At 39.2% G+C, this 27,903-nt stretch overlaps 1 protein-coding gene across 3 annotated transcripts in view; it reads left to right on the plus strand.

The window, feature by feature from the left end:
* The window catches only part of BRF1 (BRF1 general transcription factor IIIB subunit), a 247,175-nt gene that overhangs the window by 192,953 nt on the left and 26,319 nt on the right, over positions 1-27,903 (plus strand). For all 3 annotated transcript variants that reach the window (XM_081934659.1, XM_081934660.1, XM_081934661.1), the window contains 2 exons: positions 543-598; positions 12,373-12,629. In XM_081934659.1, coding sequence (XP_081790785.1) covers positions 543-598; positions 12,373-12,629 — 313 coding nt within the window. The remainder of the gene's footprint in view (positions 1-542; positions 599-12,372; positions 12,630-27,903) is intronic.

Genomic DNA, 27,903 nt, shown 5'->3' on the forward strand with positions numbered 1-27,903 from the left:
TGAAAACAAGACAGGGTTTTATTTTCTTTTGACCCCCAAAATAAGCACTTGGCCTTATTTTCTGGGGGGGGGGTGTCTTATTATTTTTGAGGTGCAGGAGGCGGTGAGCGTGGTCACTCATGGCTGCTGCTGTATTGTAAAATTTTCGGAGAGGGCTTATTTTCGGGGGAGGGTTTATTTTAGCGCATGCGCTCAAAAGCCTGATTGGCTTATTATCCGGGGAGGTCTTATTTCCGGGGAAACAGGGTATTATAAAATAAAAATACTGCAAACCTCAGGAAAGATCTCCTCAGAACTATCAATGCTGGGCATTTTTAGCTCTATTGTTTTCATTTGGGTAAGTCAGAGGTATTACGGTACCTGTGACACTGCATTACTGATTCTAGATTTAGCTCTAGATCTAGCTCTAGATTTGACACTGCTACAGAATGGAAAAAATCAAGTCTGTGTTTGCTCCCGTCTCCACCCCTACCTCCAACCCCCGATTATTTAAAACATTATTCCGCTAACACTTGCCTTTTATCCTTTTTTTTTTTTTTTAGAAAAAGAAGCAAGGATAGCAAAGGAAAAGGAGCTTGGTATTTATAAAGAACATAAGGTAAATATTTTCTTTAAATCAATTATGTCAAAAGAAACATTTGAATAATGTTTAATTTTGTCAGATAAGACCTATAGAAAATATTTCATTGCAAACACCAATGTGTTTTCAAATAAGAACTCAATCTTACCAGCTTGGCTGGCTTCAAACAAGGGCTGGGCCAGTAAATGAAAGTCATGGGATCATCATGTTGATTGCTTGTATGATTGCTTCGGAAGACCAGCTGCTGGGAAACTGGTGGGTTTCATTGTACAATTGGTTGGCTACTTTCAGAACAGACTGCTTGTATTAAGATTGTAATATTACAATTTATTTTTCCTCTCTTTTTTAAAAAAAATATGAAGTACATCTTTTTGTGCATTCTATCTTATATGTGCTTGTTAAAATCCTCATGTCACTAACATATATTATTAGTGTATTTTATGTGTAGTGCATAAATATATATCAACTCCTAGTTTGATGTGGGCTTTTTTTACTGCAGTGATTCTTTTAATATCATTAAAGCAAATAATATGTAACCGAACCTTTCTTAATTATTTATTTTTAAAATAAGTATTCCAAAGCTTCTTTGTCCTACTTAACAAACAAAAAAAAATAGCTAGACAGACTTGAGCTCCATTTTTATGGACTGCATCTATGCAGTTTTGCTGGCAGAGGTAACAGGTGCATTTGCATTACCTTTTTTCAGGGTATTTTCTTGATTTCCCAATCTACCAAGAGCCCTGTCTTTTTCTGATGACCTCCCACTAAGGTTCTAACCACATCTGATCCTGCTTAGCATATTGAGATTAGTCAGTGATGACTCAGTGCTGCTGTAGGTAGAAAAAAGTAAATCCTAGTCAGTCCTGTGACTTGTTGGGTCATCCTTTGAGAGAAAGTTAGTGCAGTTTGATTTGAGTGGAATGAAATTTTAGGTTGATCATACTTTTTTTTACCTCCACTGCTAGATAGTCCCGTGATCATCTAAAAGGAATTTTTGTGTGTGTGTGTGTGTGTGTATTTATTTATATATATGTGTGTGTGTGTGTGTGTGTGTATGTCTGTGTGTGTATATATATGTGTGTGTGTGTATGTGTGTATATATGTGTGTATGTGTGTGTGTGTATATATATTTATATGTGTGTGTGTGTAGTGTAGTGTATACAGGCAGGAAAAAAGAAGTGGGAGCAGGAGCGATTTCTGACATCCTGCTGAGTTCCTTATTTATTTTGCTTTTAAGGAAACTGGCAAGGAATGTTGGAAATCATAATCCTGTGAACATGGGGCTCCTGCAACAGTCATACATTTGCAAATAAACTGATTTGAACATCATGGAAATTTCAATTCCACAGGAGCAATGGGTCCTGGATTTTTAATGCTTACTTTAGGCACTCTTTCAAAAATGATTGTGGCATAATGCACTCTTTGGGCCAACATGAGGGTACAAACAGATAAACACAATAAGAACTTTAGTAGTTACCCATTTTTATACCAGTTTTCTCTTTGAAAAATTGAAGAAACATTTGTAATAGATATGTTGAAGTTATGTTAGACATTTATACAGAAAGTAGCCTTTAATCTGCATTAATAAGAGAGCAGGGAAGCTTGTGTTGTTTATTTGTTTCCCCTTCCCATTAATGAAATTCCATTCTCTTTTTTAGACAGAAATTGTCAGGGAAGAGTTTTCAGTTATTAAAGCTGTCCATTGTACTACATTCTGAAATTGCCCCACTCCTTTACCTGACATGCTGAGGTCCTCTTTCAATCTGGATTAGTTGCAGGTTCAGGGTTACAGTCACTCCTTTCTTCAGTAGTGACAATATTATGCATCCAAACTCTATCCCAATAATTATGAAAGAAAGGTTGGGAAGTAGATTTCCTCTTCTTGGCAGTAGCCACACATTCCAGTCTTCTTTTTTTTAAGCTACCACTTTATTCTATGTTAATCCATCATGAAACTAATCACATTATCCCTTTAAATAAAACATTTCTACTGTATATATCTAAATGTGAGTATCTATGAGAGAGATAGCAATAGCAATAGCACTTATATACCACTTCATAGTGCTTTTACAGCCCTCTCTGAGCAGTTTACAGAGTCAGCATCTTGCCCTCAACAATCAGGGTCCTCATTTTACCCATCTCAGAAGGATGGAAGGCTGAGTCAAGATAGTGAGATTTGAATTGCAGCTAGCAGTCAGCTGAAGTAGCCTGTTGTACTGCACTCTAACCACTGTGCCACCTCGGCTCTTCAGCCTCTCCTCGGATGATGCTAGGGCAGTGATGGTGAACCTTTTTTGCCATGGGTGCCAAAAGCAACGGGTTGCCCATTGAGCCGTTTTTCTCTCTCTGGAGGCTGGATGGCAAAAAACAGCCCAAAGCGCAAACTGGAAGTTCGGGAACGGACTTCCGGTTTGCGCGTTGGGTGGTTTTTCACACTCTGGGGGCTTCAGGGAAGACTCCGGAGGGTGAAAAACGGCTGAAAATCAAGGCTGAAAATCAGGTGGCCAGCGCCCACATGCGTGCTGGAGTTCACAGGGCAACGCCTTGCTTGCCCTCAGAAATGGCTCGGCGTGCCACCTGTGGCACACATGCCATAGGTTCGCCATCATGGTGCTAGGGTATACATTGCCAAGACTCAATGAAGACATAATGCATTGTTAGCGCAAACAGTAATTTGCTGCCTGAATTCTGATATCCTAATGTTCAGTAAATCCATAATTTGGCTTGCTAAACAGTGCTTCCCTAGTCCTAGTAGCATAGAGAGAGGGAAACATCACTAAGGTCTGGGTTCTGTCTTGCAAATGAAAAAGCTGGAGAGATGCAGAAATGATGTAATTTCTTTGAAAAACTGGCAGCATCATTTTGGCCAGGTAGTTGCTGTTTTTGCATTTTTCATTTCCTCATAAAATCCTAGCAGCATCCCCATCACACCTGCAATTTTTGTATTCAGCAGCAGAGACTAGAGCTCAACAGCAGGGTACACGCTTTGCATGTAAAAAAAAATCCAAGCTTGATTCCTAGTGTCTTCAGATAGAAATGATTCCTGTTTGATAACTTAGACAAACCTATAACTTAGAGAAACTGTCTGTCAGAGTACAGACAGTACTGAACCCAATGACTGATTTGTTAAAAGTGGCTTCCTCCATTTTTATTGCTGCATTTAAATTCAATGCATTATGCATCTAGTTGACATTTCAGTTGCTTTGAGTATCACATATCATTTCTCAGGGGATTGCATTTATTCAGGCCCATTTTCCAGCAGATTTTCAACTTATGCATTCCTGGCAGCTTCCAGTGATCTACAGTATAGCAGTCCCAGAGAGCCCTTGGACATAGTTCTTTACTTTTACTTGATCTATCCATGCATCCCTTGAGTCTCATGTTGCAGCAGTGGCTGCAGTGTGCTGTTTGATATTTCCATTGAGATCAGCAGAACAAAGATTTGCAGTAAGTTTTCCTTCTATGCTTGTGTGTCTATGGGTAGCAATAACATGATTTATTTTGTACTGACATTTTATAAAAAGCACCACTTGAAAATAATTCTTCTGCAATTGGGACAAATCCAGATTTTAGAAATGAAGCGGCAGAGCCATGGGGAATCGTCAGCATTTAGAAGAACCAATGAAGAGTGTGTGGACTTTCCTAGTTGAGGATTGCAAACTAAAAGACTATCACTTTTTAGCATGAAGAAGGGGAAGGAAGGATCGTCTGGAAGCACAGGACATGTTTAACATAATTATTTTTTACTAACATCCCAAGAAACACCAACTAAGAATACATTGTGAAAATCATATATCTAGAAATTTAAGAATAGGATCTTTCTAAGTACATTGGGATCTGAGAATTTGTTTATTACCAAGCTAAAACTAAAATCACATTTTTCACCTACAAGTCCATATTGTATTTCAAGTGTACAGCCTAATTAATTGTTGGAATGCCAGTTTTTAATGTTTACAGTTTGTTAGTGTGAGTCAACAGATTGTAGGTGACAACCCAGGTTCAGGTATAACCCTTATACCTTCATAACCAGATTGTAGCTCATGTGTTCTGTGTGGAGATTCATTTGAAGATGGTATTAGATACAACATAAGGCAGAAATGAGTTTGTTACGTGGAACAACACAATAAAACAGCTATAGCTATCTATCTATCATCTATCTATCTATCTATCTATCTATCTATCTATCTATCTATCTATCATCTATCTCCATCCTTGTATTTATGTAACATTCTTAATCCAGTCAGTTAACGATATAGCAGCTTTATTTGTAAGCTTGGTTGGTTTTTGTTGTGGAATAATGCACTGTGAAAACCCAACCCATTTGGTTACTATTTAGTTCAGTGAATTGAGTGAACCTATTTAAAATGGATTGCTTTCTTGGCAAAGTACTTGATTGCAAACTGAGTACAAGCCAGCAGTATGATGTGGCTGCAAACAAAACAATAGAAATACAATTTTCAAATCACGGGCGGTAAGGAATCCATTTTCCTGTAGAGTCGAAGGAGGGGTCACACGTGGGTATAGTCACAGCCTGATTGGTCCATAGACTGAGGGAATTTTCTTTAACATTCCACTATTTCCCATTAGCTCCCAGTTTCCTCTCAGTCTTTTGGTCCAAGCACTGCTTTGGCTCTTAGGTAGGAAATCTTAAATTCATAGAAAATTCATTACAAAATTATTTTGATTAATTGATTACTTTAAATCCAAATTCTAAATTAACTAGCTGTTGCCCCAAGGGACAGTCATTTCTGTCTCACCTGAGGCAGGAGAGCCAGTTAGGCATTTCCTCCTTCCTCGTGGGGCGAGGATCCCTGTCCGATCCCCGGGCCAGCGGGGGTGACGGGCTCCGCCAGACAGCTGTGAGGGAGCACAGAGACGGCTGTGAGAGGCATGGCTCGGCTCGGCTGAATCTGCCTCGTGGAGGAGGAAGTGCGCCGCGGCTTCAAAGATCCAAGCCACGGTTTTTCGGCGCCAGCAGCCAATCGGAGGTTCCACTAACGAGCCGCTTAATTTAAGACAACTCATTGCGGCTTTTCCAATGTTCCGGAACTCACCCTTGCCTCCAGCCTAATGTTCAAAGCTACAGCAGGAGATTGCGAGCTGCGGCCCTTGGAAGTCAGGCCCTGGCGGCAGTGATGGTCGGCAGCGCGATCGGTGACTCAAGCAGCCATTTTACTTCAGCCACGTGGAGGCAGCCATTTTCCGACGCCTCATGGCAGCCGCTTCAGCCCTGCATCACGGCCATTAATCAGGCAGGCAACTCACTGGGCCAATTCTTCTCTGCAGTCAAGCCTGCACAGAGCACGTGAGTAGCTGCAATGGCTGCAGCTAGACCTGAACTTCCACAGGTCCCCTCTGAGGCACAAAGTAAGAGTAGAGAAGGAGATTATGACAGGCCCAGGACCAGAGCTGTGGCTATCAAACCTACTATGGATCAGCAACCCTCCAGAGCTGCAGTTAGAGACGAACAGAGGCGACAATGGGCTCTGGAGAAGAGAATTGCTAGGGCTGAGAAGCAGGCCCAGGGCACCAGGCTGGAGTCCCACGGTAGATCCAGGTCTCCCATTAGGTCCCCTTCTCTCCAATCTGCTTCTCCCCCCCCCCCCCAGGGGGTTCAGCCCTTCCTCTCCTTCTGTTTCTCCTGTCAGGCCTGGTGGGCACCTAAGACAGGGAATCTCTCCCTCCCCTTCGGCCTCCCCGAGGGCTATTGCATATGATGGGGGGATCCATTGGAGTGCGGTTCAAGAGATTACCATGCTTCTGTTTGGTTGGCACCCCAAGGGCCTCCTGCTCCAGGTCCATCGCAGGATGAGCTGGAAGAACTGGAGCTGCTTCCCGAAAGTATTAAAAGGCTGATTTCTACAGCCATCTCTAAGGGCATTGCCACCGGCCTGTCCCAGAGAGATAGGGTTACACAAAGTGGCAGGTCCCGCACTGACCTCCATTACCGGGATTCTTCTGCCACACCTAGACGAGACCACGCTAGGCCTCCTTCCCCTTCCATAGTCAGTGAAGGTTCTATCCTGGGGGAAGATGTTCCACAAGACATGGGGTTTTCGGAGGATGAGGACTCAGTTTCTCCTGACCCCACAGCCTTCCCTGGGCTCTTTCTCTCAGCCATGTTTAAGACACTGTTGCACAAGGCCAGGAAGACCACTAAGAGTGGTACAGGGCAACCGGCGGTCTCCCAACCAAGGGACCTGAATCTGGCAATGTTTTCAAACACCGCCACAAACAAGGAGGAGGTGTCAAGAACCAGTGGCCACGTCCTTTCACCTTTCCCAATTCAGGGAGCAGCGATCGCCGCTTCTACAATGTGGAGCAGGCCTTTGCAGGCCCTGCAGTTGCCAGTGATAGACACCCCCATTGCAACTCTAGTCTCTTCCTCCTCCATGGTGTCAGGGGATGCAGCTGACAAGTTGAAGCCGGAGGACAAATGTGCGGAGCTTACGCTCTGCAAGAACTTTAACGCCTCTGCTTGGGCGATCAAATCTGCCGCAGCAGCCTCTTATTTTAACCGTACAGCTGTTATGTGGCTACGTCAACTCCAGGACCGTATCCCAGTCCAGGACGAGCGGTTGTTGCAAGACATCACTAAAATTATAGCGGCCACTCAGTTCTTTGCCGATGCCACCCTGGACTCTATTAAGTATGCTTCCAGGGCCATCTCTACCTCAGTGACCTCCAGGCGGTTACTTTGGTTGCGCAGATGGACAACAAGGCCAAGTGGAATCTGGCGGTCGCTCCGTTCACGGGCAAGAATCTCTTTGGGGAGGCTCTCAATCCAATCCTCATAGAGAACAAAGATAAGAAAAAGGTTCTCCCTTCTAATGCTAGGAAGTCAGAGTATCATCCAGCGCCATATCGTAGACCCCCCTTACAGAGCTCCTGAGCCAGACCAACAGCACAGGTTCACTTCTTATAGATCTGACAGGCAATCTCAATGTCCCTTTTACCAGGACATAAACAGATACCAGGGCCAGTCTCGGTGGCCCTTTTGGGGGGGGGGATCCCTTCCACAAGAGGAAATGACTCCAACCCGGAGCTCCTCATAGGCGGTCGCCTGGCTCAATTTGTGGATCGGTAGGACCAGATAACCTTGGATCTTTGGTCAGGTCCATGGTCCGGAACGGCCTGTGGCTAGAGTTCCTCTCTCCCCCTGACATTCTTCAGAGACTTTCCTCCTTCTCGAGATCTGGAACGACGCTGTCTGATGAGTCTCGCCATCAGTCATCTGCTAAACGTACGGGCGGTAGAGCCAGTTCCGCAGGAAGAACGCGGGTTGGGTCATTACTCCAACCTGTTCGTAGTTCCAAAGAACTTGGGGGGCTGGAGGGCGATTCTGGACCTCAAGCGTCTGAACTGTTAACTAGTTTATAGATGGTTCAAAATGTCATCACTCAGGTCCATACTCCAAGGGATCCGTCGGGGAGATTACCTGGCCTCCTTAGACCTCATGGAGGCCTGCCTCCACACCCCAATCTTATGGGCCCATCGCAGGTACCTATGGTTTTCCCAGGTGGCCCTTCATTACCAATATCGGGCTCTTCCTTTCGGCCTGGCTTCCACCCTCTGCACCTTCATGAAGGTCCTGGCAGTATTGGCAGCTCACCTGCAATCAACTCTGGTAAGACTACAATGTTACCTCAACGACGTGTTAGTTCAAGCCCAATCTCACGCTCGGAGGTCTTCTAGTCCAACTCCCTGCTTGAGCAGGAGACCCTATACCATTTCAGACAAATGGCTGTCCAGTCTCTTTTTAAAGAGTGATGGAACACCCACATCTTCTAGAGGCAAGCTATTCCATTGGTTTATTGCTCTCACCATTATGAAATTTCTTCTTAGTTCTAGTTGCTTCTCTCCTTGGTTAGTTTCTATCCATTATTTTTTGTCTTGCCTTCTAATGCTTTGGAAAATAGCTTCTCCCCCTCATCTTTATATAGCCCCTCAAATATTGGAACACCAACATCGTGTCTCTCCTAGTCCTTCTTTTCACCAGACTAGACATACCCAGTTCCTGCAACTGTTGGTCATATGTTTTAGCCTCCATCCCTCTAATCATCCTTGAGATGATTTTTTTGAGAATTTTTTTTAATCCTTTGAGAAAGATTCAATTGAAACAAAGCTTAAAAAGGCAATAAAAATGATCAGGTGGATAGAAACTAAGACCTATGAAGACAGATTGAAGAATTTTTATATATTTCCTTGAAAAAAGATGTTTGAGAATGAGTATGATAGTACCTTTCAAATATCTATGTCTATCCCAGTCCACACACACATACATCAAGGAGTTTTAATACTTTATTTAAGCCCAGTAACCCCCTAGTGTTTCCCCCTTTATTAGAAATACAAGGTCACAATGAATCAGACTCTGCACAGCAAAAGCATGAAGTCAACAGCAAAATACAAAGTCTGAGATCGAAGAATAAATCCACCAATTCACACTAGTCCGAAGTCTAAGCACAAGTCCAAAATTCCAATATAATATCCAAGGTCCAAGCACAAGATTGAGTAACAAGGCACAGGTCTGGAAGCAGGAAGTCAGAGCACATGCATGGGAGGAAGCAAATGGTTGTCTTCAACATAGCTCTGCTCCACGCCTGGGGCTAAGTAGTCACCATCTGGTGCAACTCAATAGGAGGGATGAGGCTGCCTCCTTACAAGTAGCCTCATTGACCTCCTTTGTACCTCCTCCTGCTTATATCTATGTGACCTGAGATCCCATGGAGGAGGCAGTTCCTCCTTGTCTCCACTAATTGGCTATAGCTGTGCCCTTCTTTGTCCTGTGCCTCTGGCGGGCATACATACTTCCTGGTTGTAGCTGTGTCTGTTGTCTCTCCTTTTCAGACAGACTCTTGTCCAGTTGCTCCTCACTAGTCCTTCTGATGTTCCTAGTCTCCTCTTGCCCTTCCACTCCTGTCACAGAGTCTCCTGTCAACATCCTGATGTTCTTCCACTTCTCTCTGAAGTCCCTGAACCCAGCTCTTCCTCATTGTCCAAGCTAGCATCTGAGGAAGCTATTACAATCTGTATTGATATCATACAGAAGAAATCCCAAACCTCTTTCCTTCCAGAGTTCCAAGCACAAAATAATAGATTTAAATTACAGAAAGTAATATTCTAGTCAAACTAGAAAAGCTCCCAAATTGTTAGGAAAAAAAAACTGATAGTGGAACTAAATACTCCAAGAGATATAGACTTCCTTTTACTGGATAGGTTCAAGCAGAAGCTGGTTCAGATACCCCTTTGAATCAGAGGTGTATTCAGCAGGTTCTGATCAGTTCTGGAGAACCGGTAAATACCACCTCAGACTGTTCCCACCCCCATCTATTCTCTGCCTCCTGACTCCCAGCTGATCGGGAGGGAATGGGGATTTTGCAGTAACCTAATCCCGGAGTGGGATGGGAATGAAGATTTTACAGTATCCTTCCCCTGTCCCGCCCACCAAGCCATGCCACGCCCACCAAGCCATGCCACGCCCACCAAGCCACGTCCACAGATCCGGTAGTAAAAAAAATTGAATCCCAATCCTGCCTTGGATATATTGGAGAAGCATTGAGGGAGGCCTGTTTGATGGCTGGTCTGATTCTGTAGAATTAACTCATCTCAGAAATATGGACTTCTACTATGGTATCATGAAAGGAAGGATCACTTTTATTTTGTATATTTTTTGAAATCTGAGTATCTGCTCATGTTGCCCAAGGTGATAACGGGGGCAATAGAGGCAATGTTATTGTTTTATAGATTTTCTTTCCTTTAAGTGGAAAAGCCTATTTTTATTAATAGTTTAAGAAGGCTTTATGTCATGGTTTGCAAAAGGTTTTGTATGCTTTATTCTGTAAACCTCCTGATGTCTCTTGGAACAATAAATAAAAGGAGGTTACAAATAAATAAATGTGCGTAGTAGAATGTGTAGTTTAAAAGGTGGCAAAAACCTGCCTTCTACGTCTCATCTCCACTGTAACACTTTAGTTTTTCTTTACATGAACCCTTATAACAATGCAGAGAGAGTTATGTTATAATAAATATAAATGAATAGAAACATTGAGGCTCAAAATATTTAAGCGTACTTATAGCATCTAAATTTTCACATACTCTATTTTTTTCAAGCTCATAGATATGAATTAGGCTCATCCTTTAAAAAAAAACTTGGGGTAGGGATCGACTTCTTTAAAGAACAACGCCATTGTTTTCAGGATACTGCTACCTGCAGTGGACTGATTGAGAATATGATTTGCATCATGCCTTTAGATGAAGTGAAGATTTTGAGATATTCTTCTATTTGCAGATGGAAAGTGTATTTTCTTTCATTTCCAATTATTTTAGGTATACTTTACAGTTTCCCTTGCAGTTTTTATACAATTACCACCTCAAAATGGTAGAAAACCACACTATTGATTTTTTGCCAGAGAGGGGTTTGTGTGTGTGTGTGTGTGTGTGTGTGTGTGTGTGTTGCAAAGAGAGCTTTGATGGTGACAGGATGCTGACTGCTGATTTAGGACATTATTGTATTGAGAATTATGAGTATTAAGAATTAAGTCTAGTCTGGTCTGACTTTTGGTGTAAAAGTTAAACTGACACAATGCTTAACATTGACACTAATCCACACTGTCATAATCAGATTGTTTGAATGGAATCATTTTGGAGCTGCTATCCATCTCAAGACTTTAGCACACAGATTGGACTATAAATGCTAAATAGAACCAATTCAAGGCTGTGTAAATAATACCTCTGGGGAAATAACTGGGTTTGCTTTAGATACAATAGGAGAATTCCAGCCGGAATCTCAGAAGGCCAATTCACACAACCAATAAAAAGTTTCCATAGCTCACATCAACAGGTTTCCATGTTTTTATATGCAGGAGTATCCCCTGCATATAGGGATGCAGGAGGATATAGATCATCACATGAACTATTGAACAGAAGGGAGTATAGTATGAATTAGGCCCAGGCAGGTAGATCTATTATATGTGATTCTCATATCACGTCACCTTTATAAAAAAAAAACCTTCATACAGGTGCAAAAATATTGGCAAAAGTAAAGGTTTTGTGGTTGGCTTACATATAATAACTAGTAAATATCAAATTATACTATCTGTTTTTAATATAATTTTATTAGAAATTTTTAAATGAGTAAAATAAAAAAGTACAGAAAATGAACTTGAAAAATAAAAGGTATACAAAACTTTAAAAAGAAAAAGCTATTTAAAGAAACAACTTCTGAACTTCTTTATAAGAGTTACAGATGTAGCATTGTGGGGTCAGTATTCCAGAGTCACTGTTTCATAATTCCACCCTGAGCTAGATATATTTTCTTCTATTGAAACTTAATATCACTCCTCTCCCTTTATTGGAAGAGATCCAGTCAAAACAAATAAGCTATGTGATCGTTATCATAAACAATTCAGCCATTCAAACAAAACAAAACTCTTAAAAATGGGACTTGACATGCCGAAGGAAAACATATTTTAGCCTACATTTTTACACCTATATTTTAGCATTCATACATGATATATACATTGATGGCCATTCAAAACAAAACTGATTTCAGTGCATCATTTTTAAGGGAAAGAAAATTCACAAGATCCCATTCAAGTATCCAGCTCTGGATCTATACAGTGTGGTTCTACAAAGAATTGTTAATATCATACTAAAATTTTGAGAAACCATTATTGCAACCAATCACTTACACTTCCTATTCACTGTGACATCATCTGAAAATAATATAGTTGTAGCCCATCCTTTGATTCTGATTGTCCCCTAAAACTCCTATTCATTATGTTTTAATTAAGCCGAAGAAGTCTGCAAAGAAACGGGAGCTAATCCAGGCCAGCACAGCAGGAGAGGCAATTGAAAAAATGTTGGAACAGAAGAAGATTTCAAGTAAAATTAATTATAATGTGTTAAGGGACCTCAACAGCAAAGGAGGTAGCACACCAAAGAAAGATGATGATGCCACTGATGACAGCACCAGCACCAAGAAGTTATCAAGGAGAAAGTCTCTTGTGAATCGGAACGTGGCCAATTCGGTAAACCCGGTGGGGAAAAGGTACCACAGTTATTTATTGAAATTTGCTTTGTAGCCGGCGCATCTAGAACAGATGGATTGTTAATGTTTCTTTGACATTGCAATAGTGTTCATTTTATTGTGGTATGTGAGCCAGAATGAATCTATAGGTCACATCAGCTGGCAGTATCAGCATGGATTAATCATCACAGCCTGGAGGAATCTACCAGAAATGCATAATTCAGCTGCCAGTGCCTTCCTTGATAGAATTGTCAGATGTGTTATGCTAGTTCCTTTTCCCTAAATTATCAGGTTTTATATTAAATGGTATGGCAACCATGCTGAGATAGTGCATGTATGTATTCCTTTCCATGTTAATATGAAAAATAAGTAGTTATTATCTGTTGTGACATTTTGCAAGATTTGATTTAGTTCTTAGATATACTTTTATACCAAATGCTGGTTGCTAATTACTGACTTGCACATAAAGCTTTTTAGTAAACATTGCTTGTATTTTCCTAAAATATGAGTGGAGGAAGATGCTGTTGTGCTAGCAGGAAAATAATTCCAATTTGGACATTTATTGCATTTGAAATATATGGGCATTACAGACAATTTGCACGTTTCTTATTCTCTTCATGTGTCTGCTGGCTATAAAACTAATATCTGAGATCTAAGCTGATTTTGTTCAGTGCTCTTTCTCCCTGGCCATTGTGCAGTAGTCTTTAAAGACAAAGTTAATTGGCCTTGCAGGCTCATCCAGGAGCATCTTGGTGATACCAGGTGAGTTTCCTGAAGAACATCTTGCCCCAGTAAAGAATCAGTTGCTTTCTCTGTGGTTGATGTCTGCTCATCTGTCTCTATTTCCCATCTCTATCAAAGCTAAACCTTTACTGACTTCCTCTTCAGGGCAGGGCTATTGAGTAAATTGATGCAAAGGGAGAGCATGATGCAAAATGACAGTTAAGGCTCTAGGGGGCAGAGGTTACTTCTGGCTTAGAATTTGTTCCAGTGCCAGGGTTCCAGGATTCATCCAGCACTATCCAATTTCTGAATAGCTGTCAGCAGCCCCAAATATGATCCATGCATCATATTGCATTGTTGCAGGTAATAATGTATAATCTAGCAGCACTGGTAGCAGCTGCTATCATCACTATTGTTTATTCTTTATAAACTGGCTTGAAACTTGCAGCTGAATGATAATTTAACTGTATATACACTAACAAAATTATACAAAGTGCTTACACACCTTAATCTGCTTTCTGTAATAGAAACCTTACTTTCTACTTAAGTCCTGCTCCTATTATTTCTGGATTCTGCAACTAATCCTTCTTCCTGTTTACTAACCAAAGTCACATTTCCTTACAACCATAGTTATAGACAAACATAACCTACCTCTTTTTGAAAGCATTTTTTACCAAATCCCCTGTCACAGGAAATTTCGTATTACAATCAGAAATGGAATTGTTTTCTCCTTCCCTAATCAATGTTTTCCACCCACAAATAGCTTATTTCCAATGAATAAAATAGACTGTGAAAGCAATCCAGCTGCTGGGTCTTTCATATCTGAATTAGTGGTATGAGAATTTGCTCAAAAATCTCCTATTAATTGTTGTTGTTCATATGGTGCTTTAAATCATAATTGATCTCTCCGTAAAATGATCCACATTAGTTGAGATACAAAATCTGTTCCACTCTAATGCATTAAACTCTGAATCTATGACTTTTCTGTTTCAAGTCACGTCCATTGTCCATGAAATTTCTATGTCCATTTAACCTCAATAATGCTAGGTGTACCGCAAAATGGTTCTAAATCTTTGGCATTTTGGCATGTGATGCATTATTGCTAAAGGATAACAGGAAAAGTACAAAAAATATGAGGTTTTCATAAGCATATGGTTGTGAACCATTATGATGAAAAAAATAGTAATGAAATGTGTGTTGTGATTTAACAGGGGAAAGTGTTGGCTTTTTTATACTTGCATCACAACATCAAACGCATATGGAAGTCACAGATTTCGCAACATGATGTCATCATCCATATGGATGTCTGTGGTAGTTTTATTTGAAATGCTAGGACAATGGAAGTCCCTCGGTGAAGGAGATGGGTGGTTTAAAAAATAGGTAGGTAGATAGGGGTAGGTGGGTGGGTGGACAGACGGATGGATGGACAAACAGACAGTTTTTAGTATTATGACATAATAAAACATATTCAGAGAGAAATTGGGAGTGCTCTTTTGCATCAGAATGTGCAATTAGCAGTGATAGCAAACAGTTTTTGTACTGTTTCAGAGAAACCTATATTGATGCATCAATGAAGACACTGGAGTTAGCTTGTCTCAAAGGAGATTATATCTTTATAATTCAGAGTTTAAATACTTATTTATTAGTAAAGCTCTCCAAATTCAATCTCCAGCATCACCATTAAAATATATATTTTTGTAGTATGGTTAAATGTTTGTTTAACATGTTTTGTAGTATGTTTGCTTTAAAACCTGAACAGTCACTACCTGCCAAGAATGGACCATACTGAGTTGAACAAATCAGTTGTCTGATCTGACAGATGGTAGCATCATAGCATCATCATTGAAAAAGAGTGGATGCTTTTGCAATGAGGAAAAAGCTATTTCAAGTCTAAAGGTTATTTTGATTAGTATTAAAGATTTACAGCAGTCTTTTTTATTATTTTCCTCCATTATTGTAACAGCAATACCTTATGCGTGGTACTAATTCATTTCTTTGTTCAGCATTATTTCAAGATGTAATGCATAATTCCTTTGTTCAGATTTGTTCTTCTGAGGTGTTAATAGATAAATGCATTTTAGCCATATAATAATCACAGTAATTTATGTGCAATTAAGAATAAAGCGTGCCCCACTTCTCATTTTACAGTGAAACTCCTCATGTGTCTCCATCCAGAAATTGTTAGCACAGATAATTTGTAGTGATTAACAATCTTCTTGGATTTAGTTTAGATACCTTAAATGTTGAGTAATTTTTAAATGGCAAAAGGAGATGGCTGTCTAATAGCCAACTCTAAGTTGCAGATAGTTTAACTAAAAGTCAAACCTTCTCCATTAGCTAATGTTGCAGATAAAAATTGCTATGTTTACACACAACAGTAGAAAACCAGAATTGTACTAATTCCTGACTTCCAGGAGGCATCAATCCTGCATAGAAGAGTAGCTAAATTAACCAGGAATTAAAAGTTTCCCAGGGTTTCCCAGTGAGATTTCTGGTTGCTGTTACCAAGCTGATTGGAATTCATGAGTCAGAATTGAAGAAGCTTCTTGTATGAGACATGAAATGTCAAGGACAAGACAGTCCAGTTTCTTTTGACAAAGCATCTCTGGGTTGTCCAGAAAAAATCCTGAGTTGTAATCCTGGCTAATTTAGCTATGAGAATACTGAATTTGGCTGTGAGAGTCAGTGACTAGACTCTCTAGCATGCAACTTATCTATAGTAAGATAGGATTTTTTTTTTGACATCTGTTTTATCATTACTGAAGTTAGTGACTCCCATGCAATACATGTGGTGATGCATAATTTGTAGGGCCTTATTTGTCGGGGCCATGCAGAATGAATTACTTTGATTCTAGCCTATCTATTGATTTCCCCCCTTCTCTTCCATTGTTAGTGTTAATAAGAGTTTAGCACTGTTTACATGGGTAGCCATGGTTCTTAGCTTCCTTGACATCTACAAATGAGTTTGAGAAGTTGCAGAAGAGAATTTGATAGAAATAAAGCAAGATAAACATTTGTAATGGTACATTCCAAATTATGCTTTAAGTGTGGTTGCTGTGGATTGAAGATTATTTTTAGGGAAGATGGTTGAACTGCACCAATGCAACACTGCGTTGCCCAGTCCCAAATCCTTGCCATAGAAAGACTATAGAGAAATAGTGTGCTTTGAATTTCAGATTTGCTAGTGGATATAGAAAGTTAAATGTAATTTGTACAATTTAACCTCACTGTCCTTGCTGCCACTATAGTCTCTCAGATTTAAATGGTACTGTGCAATATAATAATGAAATAATAAATGTTTTGGAAGCTATTTGCTGGGTTGGAAATATTTGTGGGATTTCAGAAATGACATTTTAAGGATCAAGGAAAACTTTTAATTCTAGTGTGTTATCAAAGGCTAATTACATACAATATGATTGTTTTATCATAAGTGGGACGCAATTATCTGTTTATTTAAAAATGGCAAATGATGCGAGATACTTTGGCAAAATACCAGATATGCCCATAAATGTGGGGATTAATAAAGAGAGGTATGCTTGTGTTTGGGGGAGGGGGAAGGGGGGAAAAGGAGAATATGTTTACGCAGATTCAATTCTCTGTAAATGTGTTTTAATTATATTTTTTTGCTGTATGTAATTGGAACCTGCCTAATAGAAAAAAGGTCAAATATAATTTTCACACAGAAAATGCTTTGCTTTAAGCATTTCCCTTCTACTGACTGTACAGTGCTTACTGTAGCTAAACATCATCAATCCATTCCTCATTATTTTTATTTTTGTCTTATCTCTTAACCAGGTTGTGGAGCATGGGACATTGTTATTGGCCAAGTGTTATAAATATGTGGTTTAAAAGACATTTCTTTTATAAATGCGGCAAAATTAAAATCTATTCCATGTTTAATTTTTCATGAGTTTTTCCAAGCTGATGGAAATAGACTGTGATGTCTAGTGAAATTTTTGCATATTGTGCTTAAACTGAATTCCTTATTACATCGTTTTTGATCTGTTATATCAAATAAATCTGTTAGCAAAGGATTATTGAAGTCCTTATCGTATAAAAAAGTTTTCACTATTTCATGGTACATAAAAATAGCAATATGTGAAGATAGGCAATATTCTAAAAGGAATAAATGTGTTGCGTTAATCTTGTCAAAATCTAGGAAAAAAAGAAATAGATTTGCAAAAGACACTGGGAGGTTTTACAACAGAAGCTTCTTTTTGTGTGTGCATTACAGGCTTTGAGAGGCTTCATGTGGGAAAAGATCAGGAAATATTTTATTAGAAGACTGAATTTGAATATCAGGCTTATCGTAACATTGTTCTTCTTCTGTTTATCAGAGATAAGTTTTAGAGGTGGTTTTAGGGTACTACCCTTTGTATTTTCATAAATGTATTATTTATTTATGTATTTATTTTAGATTTGTGGTGCGTTCAGAAAAAGTATTTCCTGTGTTCTGGACTCATATTGATGGTAATGCAAGCTAAGACAGTACTTGATATCAAGCCAACCCAGCTATGGATTTATTTCAGAATTTTAGATTAGTATCCAAGTTTATATTAAATTCCATTGCATCTGCTGTATCCATAGTTACATTTATAGACGACCAATGGATAGAACCTGAATTATCTATGAAAAACAAAATTCAATATATGCAGTATGTATAAATATGGGTTCAGTTCTTTGCAGCAATTAGTATATCTTGTCCAAAGAGAAAGGGATGATGAAAAGCCCTGGGCACTTCCAAAAGTTGAAAAATATTTGGTGCTTTTGCTTAGGAAGGTCAACTGTTCAGAATTAATTCTTCCTTTCATTATCTCTTTTAACAGCTTTGGAGGGGAGTTCGATTGATTTGAATCTTGCCCTCAAGCTTCTATCACTTTCTTGCCAAAGTGTGAAAAGACTTCTGCCTATAATTTGATGTGTTTGGTCGTCCCAGTTTCTTAATGGAGCTCCTATGAATATAGTGGCTCCCATGAATGACCTTGCATGAAGTTAGGACAAGCCTTTTTCTTGTTCTCAAATAAATTAACAAGTAATTGATCTTCTAAACCCACTAGCAATACTGTACTCTGGCAAATGATTTTTAAAACTAGGAACAAGGATAACTTCTTAGTAAGAGAAGTGATAGTGGAAGAAAAATTAAGAAAAATTCAACATTAATTGAATACCTTAAAACCATATTCATTTTTGAGTGTCAGTTATGTAAGGAAGACATAGGATTTCAGCTTTGATAAAGAAAACCTTCAACAAAATTACACACTACTGGACATATTAGAAAGGAAGTTTTTGATTGGTCTTCACCTTTCTTTCTCTTGTCTTATATAATCAAAGGTATATTTTGGACAGAAATGCCTCAGGTTTGTGTTAGGTAGAAGATACAAGTATTTCAGCTAGGGCAGTGGTGGGCAACCTGCGGCTCGGGAGCCACATGCGGCTCTTTACACCCTTTAATGTGGCTCTTCTGTGTGCCGGGTGCCCGCTCCCCTCCCTCCTCTCGGGCTTCGGAGGGAAGCTTCTGCAAAAGCCCGTGCGAGTGACAACCAATTTTGGTCCTATGACTGCAGAATGCTGCAAAATACCATAAATGCAGGCCAGTTGTTGAGTGTTTCAAATGTGATTGGAACACTCAACAAGTTGACCACAGTGTGTGTGTGTGTGTGTGTGTGTGTGTGTGTGTGTGTGAGAGTGAGTGAGAAAGACAGACAGAGAGAGGAACAGAGAGAGGGAGTGAGGGAGGGAATCAGAGAGAGACTGACAGACAGACACACACACACACACACAGAGAGAGAGACAGAGAGTGGGAGGGAGGGAGAGACAGATAGACAGACAGAGAGACACACACAGAGTGAGTGATTAAGTGAATGAGTGAGAGACAGACACACCCACATACACAGAGTGACAGAGAGAGAGGAAGGGAGGGGAGAGAGACAGAGGGAGAGACAGAGACAGACACACACACACACACAGAGTGAGTGAGAGACAGACAGACAGACACACACACAGAGTGACAGAGATGGGGGAGGGAGGGAGAGAGAGACAAAGAGCCAGAGAGAGAGAGAGAAAGAAAAAGAAAAAAAGAAAGAAAGTGGGAGAGAGAGATGAAATTAAAAACAACAACATACAAACCTGACTTACTCAAACTATCCAAGGAAATGCAAGGCCAATGTTCACATTAGTGGTTGTGACTTTGTCAGTCAATGTCAGGATGTAATTTTCTCTACATTGTAAGGCAAATTTTACGGAATTTAACGTTATCGATAAATAATATCGTTCTAAAGTTTTTGTTTTATTAGTTGTGTTATTTGTATCCTCCCGACCTATGTGGATACTTGCATGCAGAATATTCGCAATAAAAACTTATTGAAACTAAAAACAGTGTACCATCCTATGTATTTTCGGTTTTAAAAATGTGGCTCTCAAAGTAAATTTCAATCGTGGTTTTGGCGAGATTTGGCTCAGTTGAAAAAAAAGGTTGCCCACCACTGAGCTAGGGCATTAGGATTTAAAGCTTGCCCCTGAGTATATTTCATAGTTATTTGCCAAATAAAAAAATGGGAGAGAGATATCCGTCATCAACTTTCCTTGGACAACTAGATTAGTGTACTAGATTATAGAATGTGTGTGTGTATGTATATATGTATGTGTGTGTATGTATATATGCGTGTGTATACACACACACACACAAACACAGACACACATCCATTCATCCATCCTATTTATATGGCCATTCATCTCATGAAAGCCATGCCTCTGAACAGTATACAATAAAAACCATAAAACAATGATATAAAAAGTATTCCAGAAATCCCAAGAATTAAAAATTACTATTACAGATGTAATTGGGGAGAAGCGGTCCTTCAAATAATCTGGCCGATGCCATAAATAACTTTCAGTCTTCAATGGATTGATTTGGATATATCTACTTACCTACTGTCCTATCTAACTGCCTATCTAGAATTAAAATAAAATTCCACTTACAGCATAAAAATATTTTATTTATCTACCATTATATTCTGTATTCCTGGGTGACTTTTAAGGGTTGCACATGTAGGGAATACATGTAGTTCAAGGTTGAATTGTGGAGTTCTTGGTGCTCTTTGGGGTTTTTTCCCCCCTTTTCTTCCAGACATTTTTTTTTTTGCCAACTAGGTAACACCTAACCTAGGGATTTGCACATGAAACATAAAATAGGACAGAAAATGCTAATTAGTAAGAGCAGCTGAATAACATGCTAATAACATACTAATAACAACAGCCATTGGGGCCTGTCCTAAATCTCCTGGCAATAATTGCATGCCAGATATTTGTGGAGGAGGAGGAATCATGTTATTTATGACCTCCTGAATGACAACAGAATGGGCACCAACTGAACTCCTGGGATGGAGAATATTCCAAAGTGCAGAAACCACAGGGCAGAAATATTGTCCCCATCCATAACTTCTCCAGTGGGAAGATCTTAAGCATCTTTTCCACAGATGATAAAATAGGGCAGGCCAGTTTTATTCTTCTAAGTACAAAATAATTGTTTTCTGCAAGTTGACACATAAACTTAGATGTCCCTGGGGAGGCTATTGAAGCCACTCTGCAAAGTCTTTAAAAAGAGACAATGTCTTTCAAAGAAAAAAGTTCCAAAGGATCACTCTGGCTGCTCTACAGAGAGCTTATGCAAATGGTTGGAGCAGCATACTGGAAACTCTTATACTTGAGGAAAAGAAGACTCTTGCAGAATCAAGCAATTGCATACAGAGTTCATTTTAATAATAATCTAAACTAGCCACAATTCATTTACATCTTTACAAATGAATTGTATAAATGACTATGAACATTTTTAAAAGCTCAAGAATCATTTCCAGACGTAGGGGATCTCATATATTGTTCCTAAACAAAATTACTATGGTAAGTTTAAAACAGAGAGCAATCCATCCCAATGTATTTGTCTTAAGGCCTTTATTTCTGTAGTATTGGCAATTAGTATGCAGGTATTGAGTCTCATCAGTTTTGTTTCTAAGTTACCAAAGGTGTTTTGTCATAGCAATGAAACTTTATTGATGACACAGTGGTTTATGATTGATTAAAAGTGGCAGATTTATTTTGCCTTCAACTCTTTCCATCAGCACTCTTACTGACTGTTTGGCAGTGGGAAGATTGCTTGAGAAATAGGAGTCGATTTTTAAAAATATTAATAAAATTATTATTTTAGTAAGCCTAGTTCTTGGAAATTCTTTTGCTGAATAAATAAACGATTGTGTGAAAGAATGTAGCAACGTTTATACGGAAAGAGTTTGACAGTGATAGAAAATTCAAGAACCTAAAAACCATTTGGTGGAGCAGAGCTATCTATTACATTGTCTGACAATGATCAACCAAACACCTGTGAAAAACCCATCTTTTAAATAATTAACATATAAATATCTCACCAACACTCTTGCCACTGCATTTTGTACCAGATGCAGCTTCAAGGCTAGCTGCAAAGGCAGTTACACAGAGAGTGTACAATAATAGTCCAGTCAGGTGATGATAAGGTCAAGAATTATTGTAGTCAGAGTATCCTGATCTAGGTGGGGTCATAACAAGCATGCCAGCAGAGCTGAAGAAGCTTCTTGGATGAGAAGTGAAATGTCTTCAAAGAAAAAAAATAAGATGACAGTTGCCTCCAGAAAAAGCACATTTGGGACAACCATGATCTGGTTCTCTACAGACTGAGAATCTCTACAGACTTTTAGCTATACAATGAACACCCTTCGAGTGATGTAGGAGTAAGAGTGGATTTTCAGAGGGGAAAAAAATTGTAGACTACACGAACCAGGAGCACCACTCAGATGACCCTGAGGACACAGATAAACCTTCAAGTGCTTCAACGACCTTCTAAAAGGATGCCAATAACTTATGGTCCGCAAGGAATATAAATCCTTCCATTCCCCACTATCCTGTCAGAACTGAAGAAGTTCTTGGATGAGAAGTGAAACATCTTCAAAGAAAAAACAAGAACATCCAGTTGCCTCCAGAAAAAGCACCTTTGGGACAACTATGACCTGGATGACAGAATCTCTACAAACTCATGCCAGCTATAATTCCCAGAAGGTGCCTTCAGTTTGAGAAAGAGCTGAAATTTTAGAAAGACCTCCAAGTCACAAGCTGCCTCTTTGGGAGTGGGGAAAGACAACCCCTCCCAGAATCACTAATATTACCAATGTTATTGAATACTTATTATCTTCTAGCTTGAACTTAATTTGCATTTATTTTACCCAGTCCAGATCTTCACAGCGTATAGTTGTCAACTTCATGATTCCATGATTTCTTCTAATGTTTCATGTACTTTTTAAACAGTATGCAGGGGAACGACCACTCAGACCTTTTGGATCCCACGCTGAATTTTCAATGGATTTCCCATAGATTCAACAACTTCTTCCAACCTTAACTTCCATCTCGAATGACCCATTCAAGTAATAACAGAACAAGCGTAAAATGATGCCTCCACTTTGAAGACTTGTAGATGTTCATAAGAATGCCATGGTAATGGTACTGAAAGGTTTAACAGGATCTAGAGGGTGGTTGTTCTTCCCATTAAAGACTTAGCATATATCACATCTAACTGTGATGGCAAACCTACAGCAAACGTGTTGGAAGTGGCACACAGAGCCATCTCTCCGGGCACGACGCCAGCTGTCGCCCGTTGTTCTTCCAGGTTCCGCCAGCCAGCTGGAGCACTGGAAACCAGAAGAACAGTTCCCTGACGTGCATGTACATGCCAGGAAGCTAAGCTTCCAGCTTCCGATGTGTGCATGCGTGCCAGAGTGCGTGCCAGCCACATGTGCACACTGGAAACCGGAAGCTGAGCTTCCTGCTCTTGTGGTTTCCAGCGCTCCTGTGCATGTGCGCCAAGGAGATGCTCTTCCCGTTTCTGGTGCTCTCCCTGCGTGCTCCCATTTCGGCACTCGGTGCCGAAAAGATTCACCAACACTGACATATAAGAACCATCAAATGCCATTTCTGTCCCACAAATGTATCTGAGTCCCATGTGAAAAACAACAATTTAGAAATGGTTCTTAAAGTTGAATTTGAGGCAGTGAAAAAGTTATTGAGCTGTTAACATTTCTCTCCCATTGCTCCCTGTTTGTCCTACTTACATTTTCCCTGTTGTAACAAGGAGTTTTCTGGCAGCTTCTCCTGTATCCTTGCTGCTTTTGGATGGCTGACCAGATGTATGCTCAACATCTCTGTGGTTTTCTAGAAGCCAGTTTCCTGCTTGAGCACCATCTGTTCCTATGACAGTATCTACCTTTTTAGTACAAACTAAAGCAAGCTCAAAGAGGCTAAGAAAAAAGCTTTAAAATCTGCTACTGGTTGCAGTTGGATGTTATGTTTCCACCTGAAATCTGTATCTGATGGCATTTGGAAAAAAACTTGACTTCTTAAGCCAAATGAAATTTTTGTCATACATCCCTCATCAGTTTTCTTGACTTTGGGGAGGACTAGTAGCTTTTGCTAAAAATAGCACCTGGGGCTATCATGTAGAAGCATACATACCCTATAATTCATACCCCATAAATCACCCAGACTGATTTGCCAAAGCTAAACAATACTTTTATTGAGCTGTTACTCCTTCTCACCTTCCTAATTCTAAAATTCTCTGGAAGAGAATTTTTTTTAGGGAATAATGCTTGTGAGTGAGTACATGCTTTAAAACTCAAAATTGTGATTCCAATTCTTAATGGAGCTTTGTAGAACTGATCATCTGGCTTCACTGGAGTAAAAATCAAAGCTAAATTTTAAATGTATGATGTGATTTATAAGGCTTAGGGAGAAGTTTTTGTCTGGGGCATGATGACAAAAATAGCTATTTGTGTGGATCTGGCTGGGATTGTCTGAGGCTGGGATACTACTACAAAGGACTCTTTCACCCTCCATTCCACAGACTTCAAATGAAGATCTCAAGGTCTAGGTAGGGAAGCAGCATGGGTTCTTTAAATACTGAGATCTCAAACTCTGAAAAAATTCAACACTGAAAAAAGTATTACTTTGAACTGGGGCCAAAAAAACAGAACAGGAGCCAACAAATACAACACAATGCTGGAGCAATACGCTGATAATAATATGTCCCAATTAGTAATCTTGCAGCTGTATTCTGAACCAATTGCAGTTTCTGGATCATTTTCAAAGGCTGCTTCACATAGCAACATTTTAGTATCTAAAACAGGAGATAATCAGAGCATAGACCATCAAAGCAAGCATAAGATTTAAGAATTTACTACAATGCCTGAATTAGTTTATACAGCTTTTCTTCTCTTTTAAAGGAAACCTTGAAACTAAGCTGATAGAAAACTATCTTCACCTGTTTTAGAAGTTGGGAAATTCCAGATGGTGGTTTTCTTTTTCCTTAGAAGGACTTGCTTCAGGTGTCCTGACTGCATTTCCTTTTTCTTCTAATGGTAATAAAATTACTGTGGGCTAGAACAGATGCTTTTTTGTAAGGAGATTGTCTCTTGACTTTTTCTAAATTCTGCCCCTGGCTATGTTGACCCTCTTTTCTATCTCTAGTGAATTTGTCAATTAAAATATATCATTTTTGTCCTTCATTCTATTTCCTTATCCTTTTTTAAAGCTATTCAGCATAAAATAAAATATTAATCTGATTTTCTGACATCTGATGAGTTTCACATCCAAAAACAATTCATTACTTATGTGTTGGGGAAAGTAATATAAACTAAAGAATTTTAGAATCAATATCATTTTGGTAATATATATGAAGACATTCCAAGTATTCAAAAAATAATAATCACATATAATCATATGAATAATACTATCAATGATCCCAAATGCTTGTATTTGGCTGTAATGATACTTGGCTGTAATGATAATTTCATGTATGCCAAGAACTTCATATTAATTATCTTCTCATTGAAATAATCCAGTGATCTAGGTTAGTATTACTATTCTAGTAGTGTTGATTTATGATAAATATCAGTTCCTTGTTATAAATGTAGGAGTTTTTAAGAATATATTACAGAGAGCATAGTTTGTGTGGAATTTATCGTCATCGGATGTGATGACAGCTATCAATTTAAGTGGTTCTAAAAAGGGGGGAAATGAGACTAATTAAAAATTGGACTATCTGTTAGTGTATCAATTTCATAATCACATACTTTGAATACTACTTGCAAGGAGACAACAGTTGAAACTGCTAAGGCTCTTTTAACTTGGGTGTGTTATCTTCCCTCATACAGCACTAAAATTTACCCTTTTGAACCTCGAATGTTACCAGGAGAAGCATGGAATATTTATATTCAGATTGAACCTGGGTATTTGTATGACTTTATCAGATAGAAGACAAGGAAAAACCTTCCGAATGATGATGCTTAAAGTCTTGGAAAATGCTTGGAAGGAGCAAATGAAAGTTATTTCACTATGTGCACAAAAAACTTTCAGAGATGTAATTAGATTTGTAAACATTGTAAAAATACTTACATCCTCACTTAGGCCCAAGCAATCAAGTTTTAAGCCTACAAAAAAGCCCAAGCTTGGAGGCAATTTATTTGTTGTTCTTTGAAGGACTGCATTTTCCCTGTTACATCTCTCCAACCCTCAAGAACAGGGAGACACTGTATGTTGTGGATTGCCTCTCTTAAGGAGGTCCATCTAGTGGCACCAAGAAGGGCCTTCTTCATGGTGGCTTCCTCCTGTGAAACATTATCCCCACAGAAATAAAATTGCCCCCCACCTTAATATCCTTTTGAAAGTCACTGAAGACATGGTATTGCCAGTGAGTTAGGAAAAGCAGGGTGACATTGAGCGAATCAAGTGACCTTTTGAGGGCTGTTGGCTCAGTCTCTGATACCTGACAAATCTATACAAGAAGTTAAGCCATATAACCTAGATTTAAATTTTCAGAAGGATCAGAAAAGAATCTCACAATTTTGGAATGGGGGCCTTTGAAATACGCCAATTTCTATTCTTAATTTCTTATAAAATATCACTCTCTTCCTCACAGAGCATTTACCCTCACTTGGCAGACATTAAGCTCATGAGTGTTGATGGGGTGGCAAGGGATTATTTCCTGCCATGATCATATCTGCCCTTATGTGGAAGATATAGTGGAATCAATAATATATGTGGAGCTTCTCATTATACAGGGTGCCAGTATTAATGCCATCTTCTTAATTGCTTGAGCTGCTCTATGGAAGGGAATATACGTAGTATCTTAATGGATAATTCTTCAATAATCCCTAAAAAGACTGCAATGTTTTGTTCAGTCATAATAGATATTTTAAAAAAGCCTGGATTTATTAGAATGTGGCTTCCTCTAGTCCAGGGGTGTCCAAACTTGGGAACTTTAAGACTTGTGGACTTCAACTCCCAGAATTCCCCAGCCAGCCATGCTGGCTGGGGAATTCTGGGAGTTGAAGTCCACAAGTCTTAAAGTTCCCAAGTTTGGACACCCCTGCTCTAGTCACTTCCATATTAGAACTTTCCAACTGGCTCAGCGTATTTCACAATATTACAGTTTTATTGTACATAATGTGTATAAAATTTTGATCTTTGATTTTAACTTCCTTGGGCAAAATGTGTCAGTTTTGGGTGGGACGTGTCCATTGTACATCAGAATTCAGTATTGTATGAGAGCTACAAATTATTTGTTCCATTTTAATCTTTTTTCAGCAGTACAGGTTGTAGGCAAAAATCAAGCACTGCTGTAGGAAATCTTACCCTTCCATCCCCCCTTGACAATATGTGAAAAATAGCCATGCACTCTTAGGTAGTATGTGATTAAAGACTTACTTAGTCTGACCATCATTTACAAATTCCTTCAAGGTATGCTGAATATCAAGTGCGCTCAACTTTAGTCTGGCAGAATTATACCACCCTTACATCATCTTTTGAGGGGGGGGGTGTTAACCGGGGAAAATGAACCCAAATTGTTTTATTTCTTACTGGCAAAAGTATATAATTGTCTTTAAGAGCCTTAGGCCATTTAGAAAGGATAATAATAATAATAATAATAATAATAATAATAATAATAATAATAATAATAATAATAATAATAATAATAATAATAATAATAATAATAATAATAATAATAATATTTAATGCTTCTAGACCGCCCCCTCTCCCGAAAGGGACTCGGGGCGGTGTACAGTTCACACAAAATATAACAAGATACAATAAAATTAAATATGTACAGTTGACAGTTGACATGGAGGAGGTTAAAATGCCGTTAAAAGAACTGTACAAAGCAGATATAAAATAAATTCAAACCCCTAAAAACAAATACAGTAAATTAAAAAACCCCTAAAATAACCAGATATAATACATTTGCTAGGAGGGACAGTTGAATTATGCCAGGCCTGCTAATCGGAACAGGTGGGTCTTCAGTTTTTGCCGGAAGGAGCGGAGGTCAATAGTGGTTCTAATGTCGGGGGGGAGGTCATTCCAGAGGGTTGGGCCCATCACAGAGAAGGCCCTACTCCTCGGTGTCGCCCGCTGGCATTGCCTAGTGGACGGCACCAGGAGAAGTCCCTCCCTGTGTGAGCGTATTGGCCGCAGGGATGTATGTGGGAGGATGCGATCCCGCAAG

The sequence above is a fragment of the Natrix helvetica genome (assembly GCF_964273705.1).
Source record: "Natrix helvetica genome assembly, chromosome: 1".
NCBI classification, from domain to species: Eukaryota; Metazoa; Chordata; class Lepidosauria; order Squamata; family Natricidae; genus Natrix; species Natrix helvetica.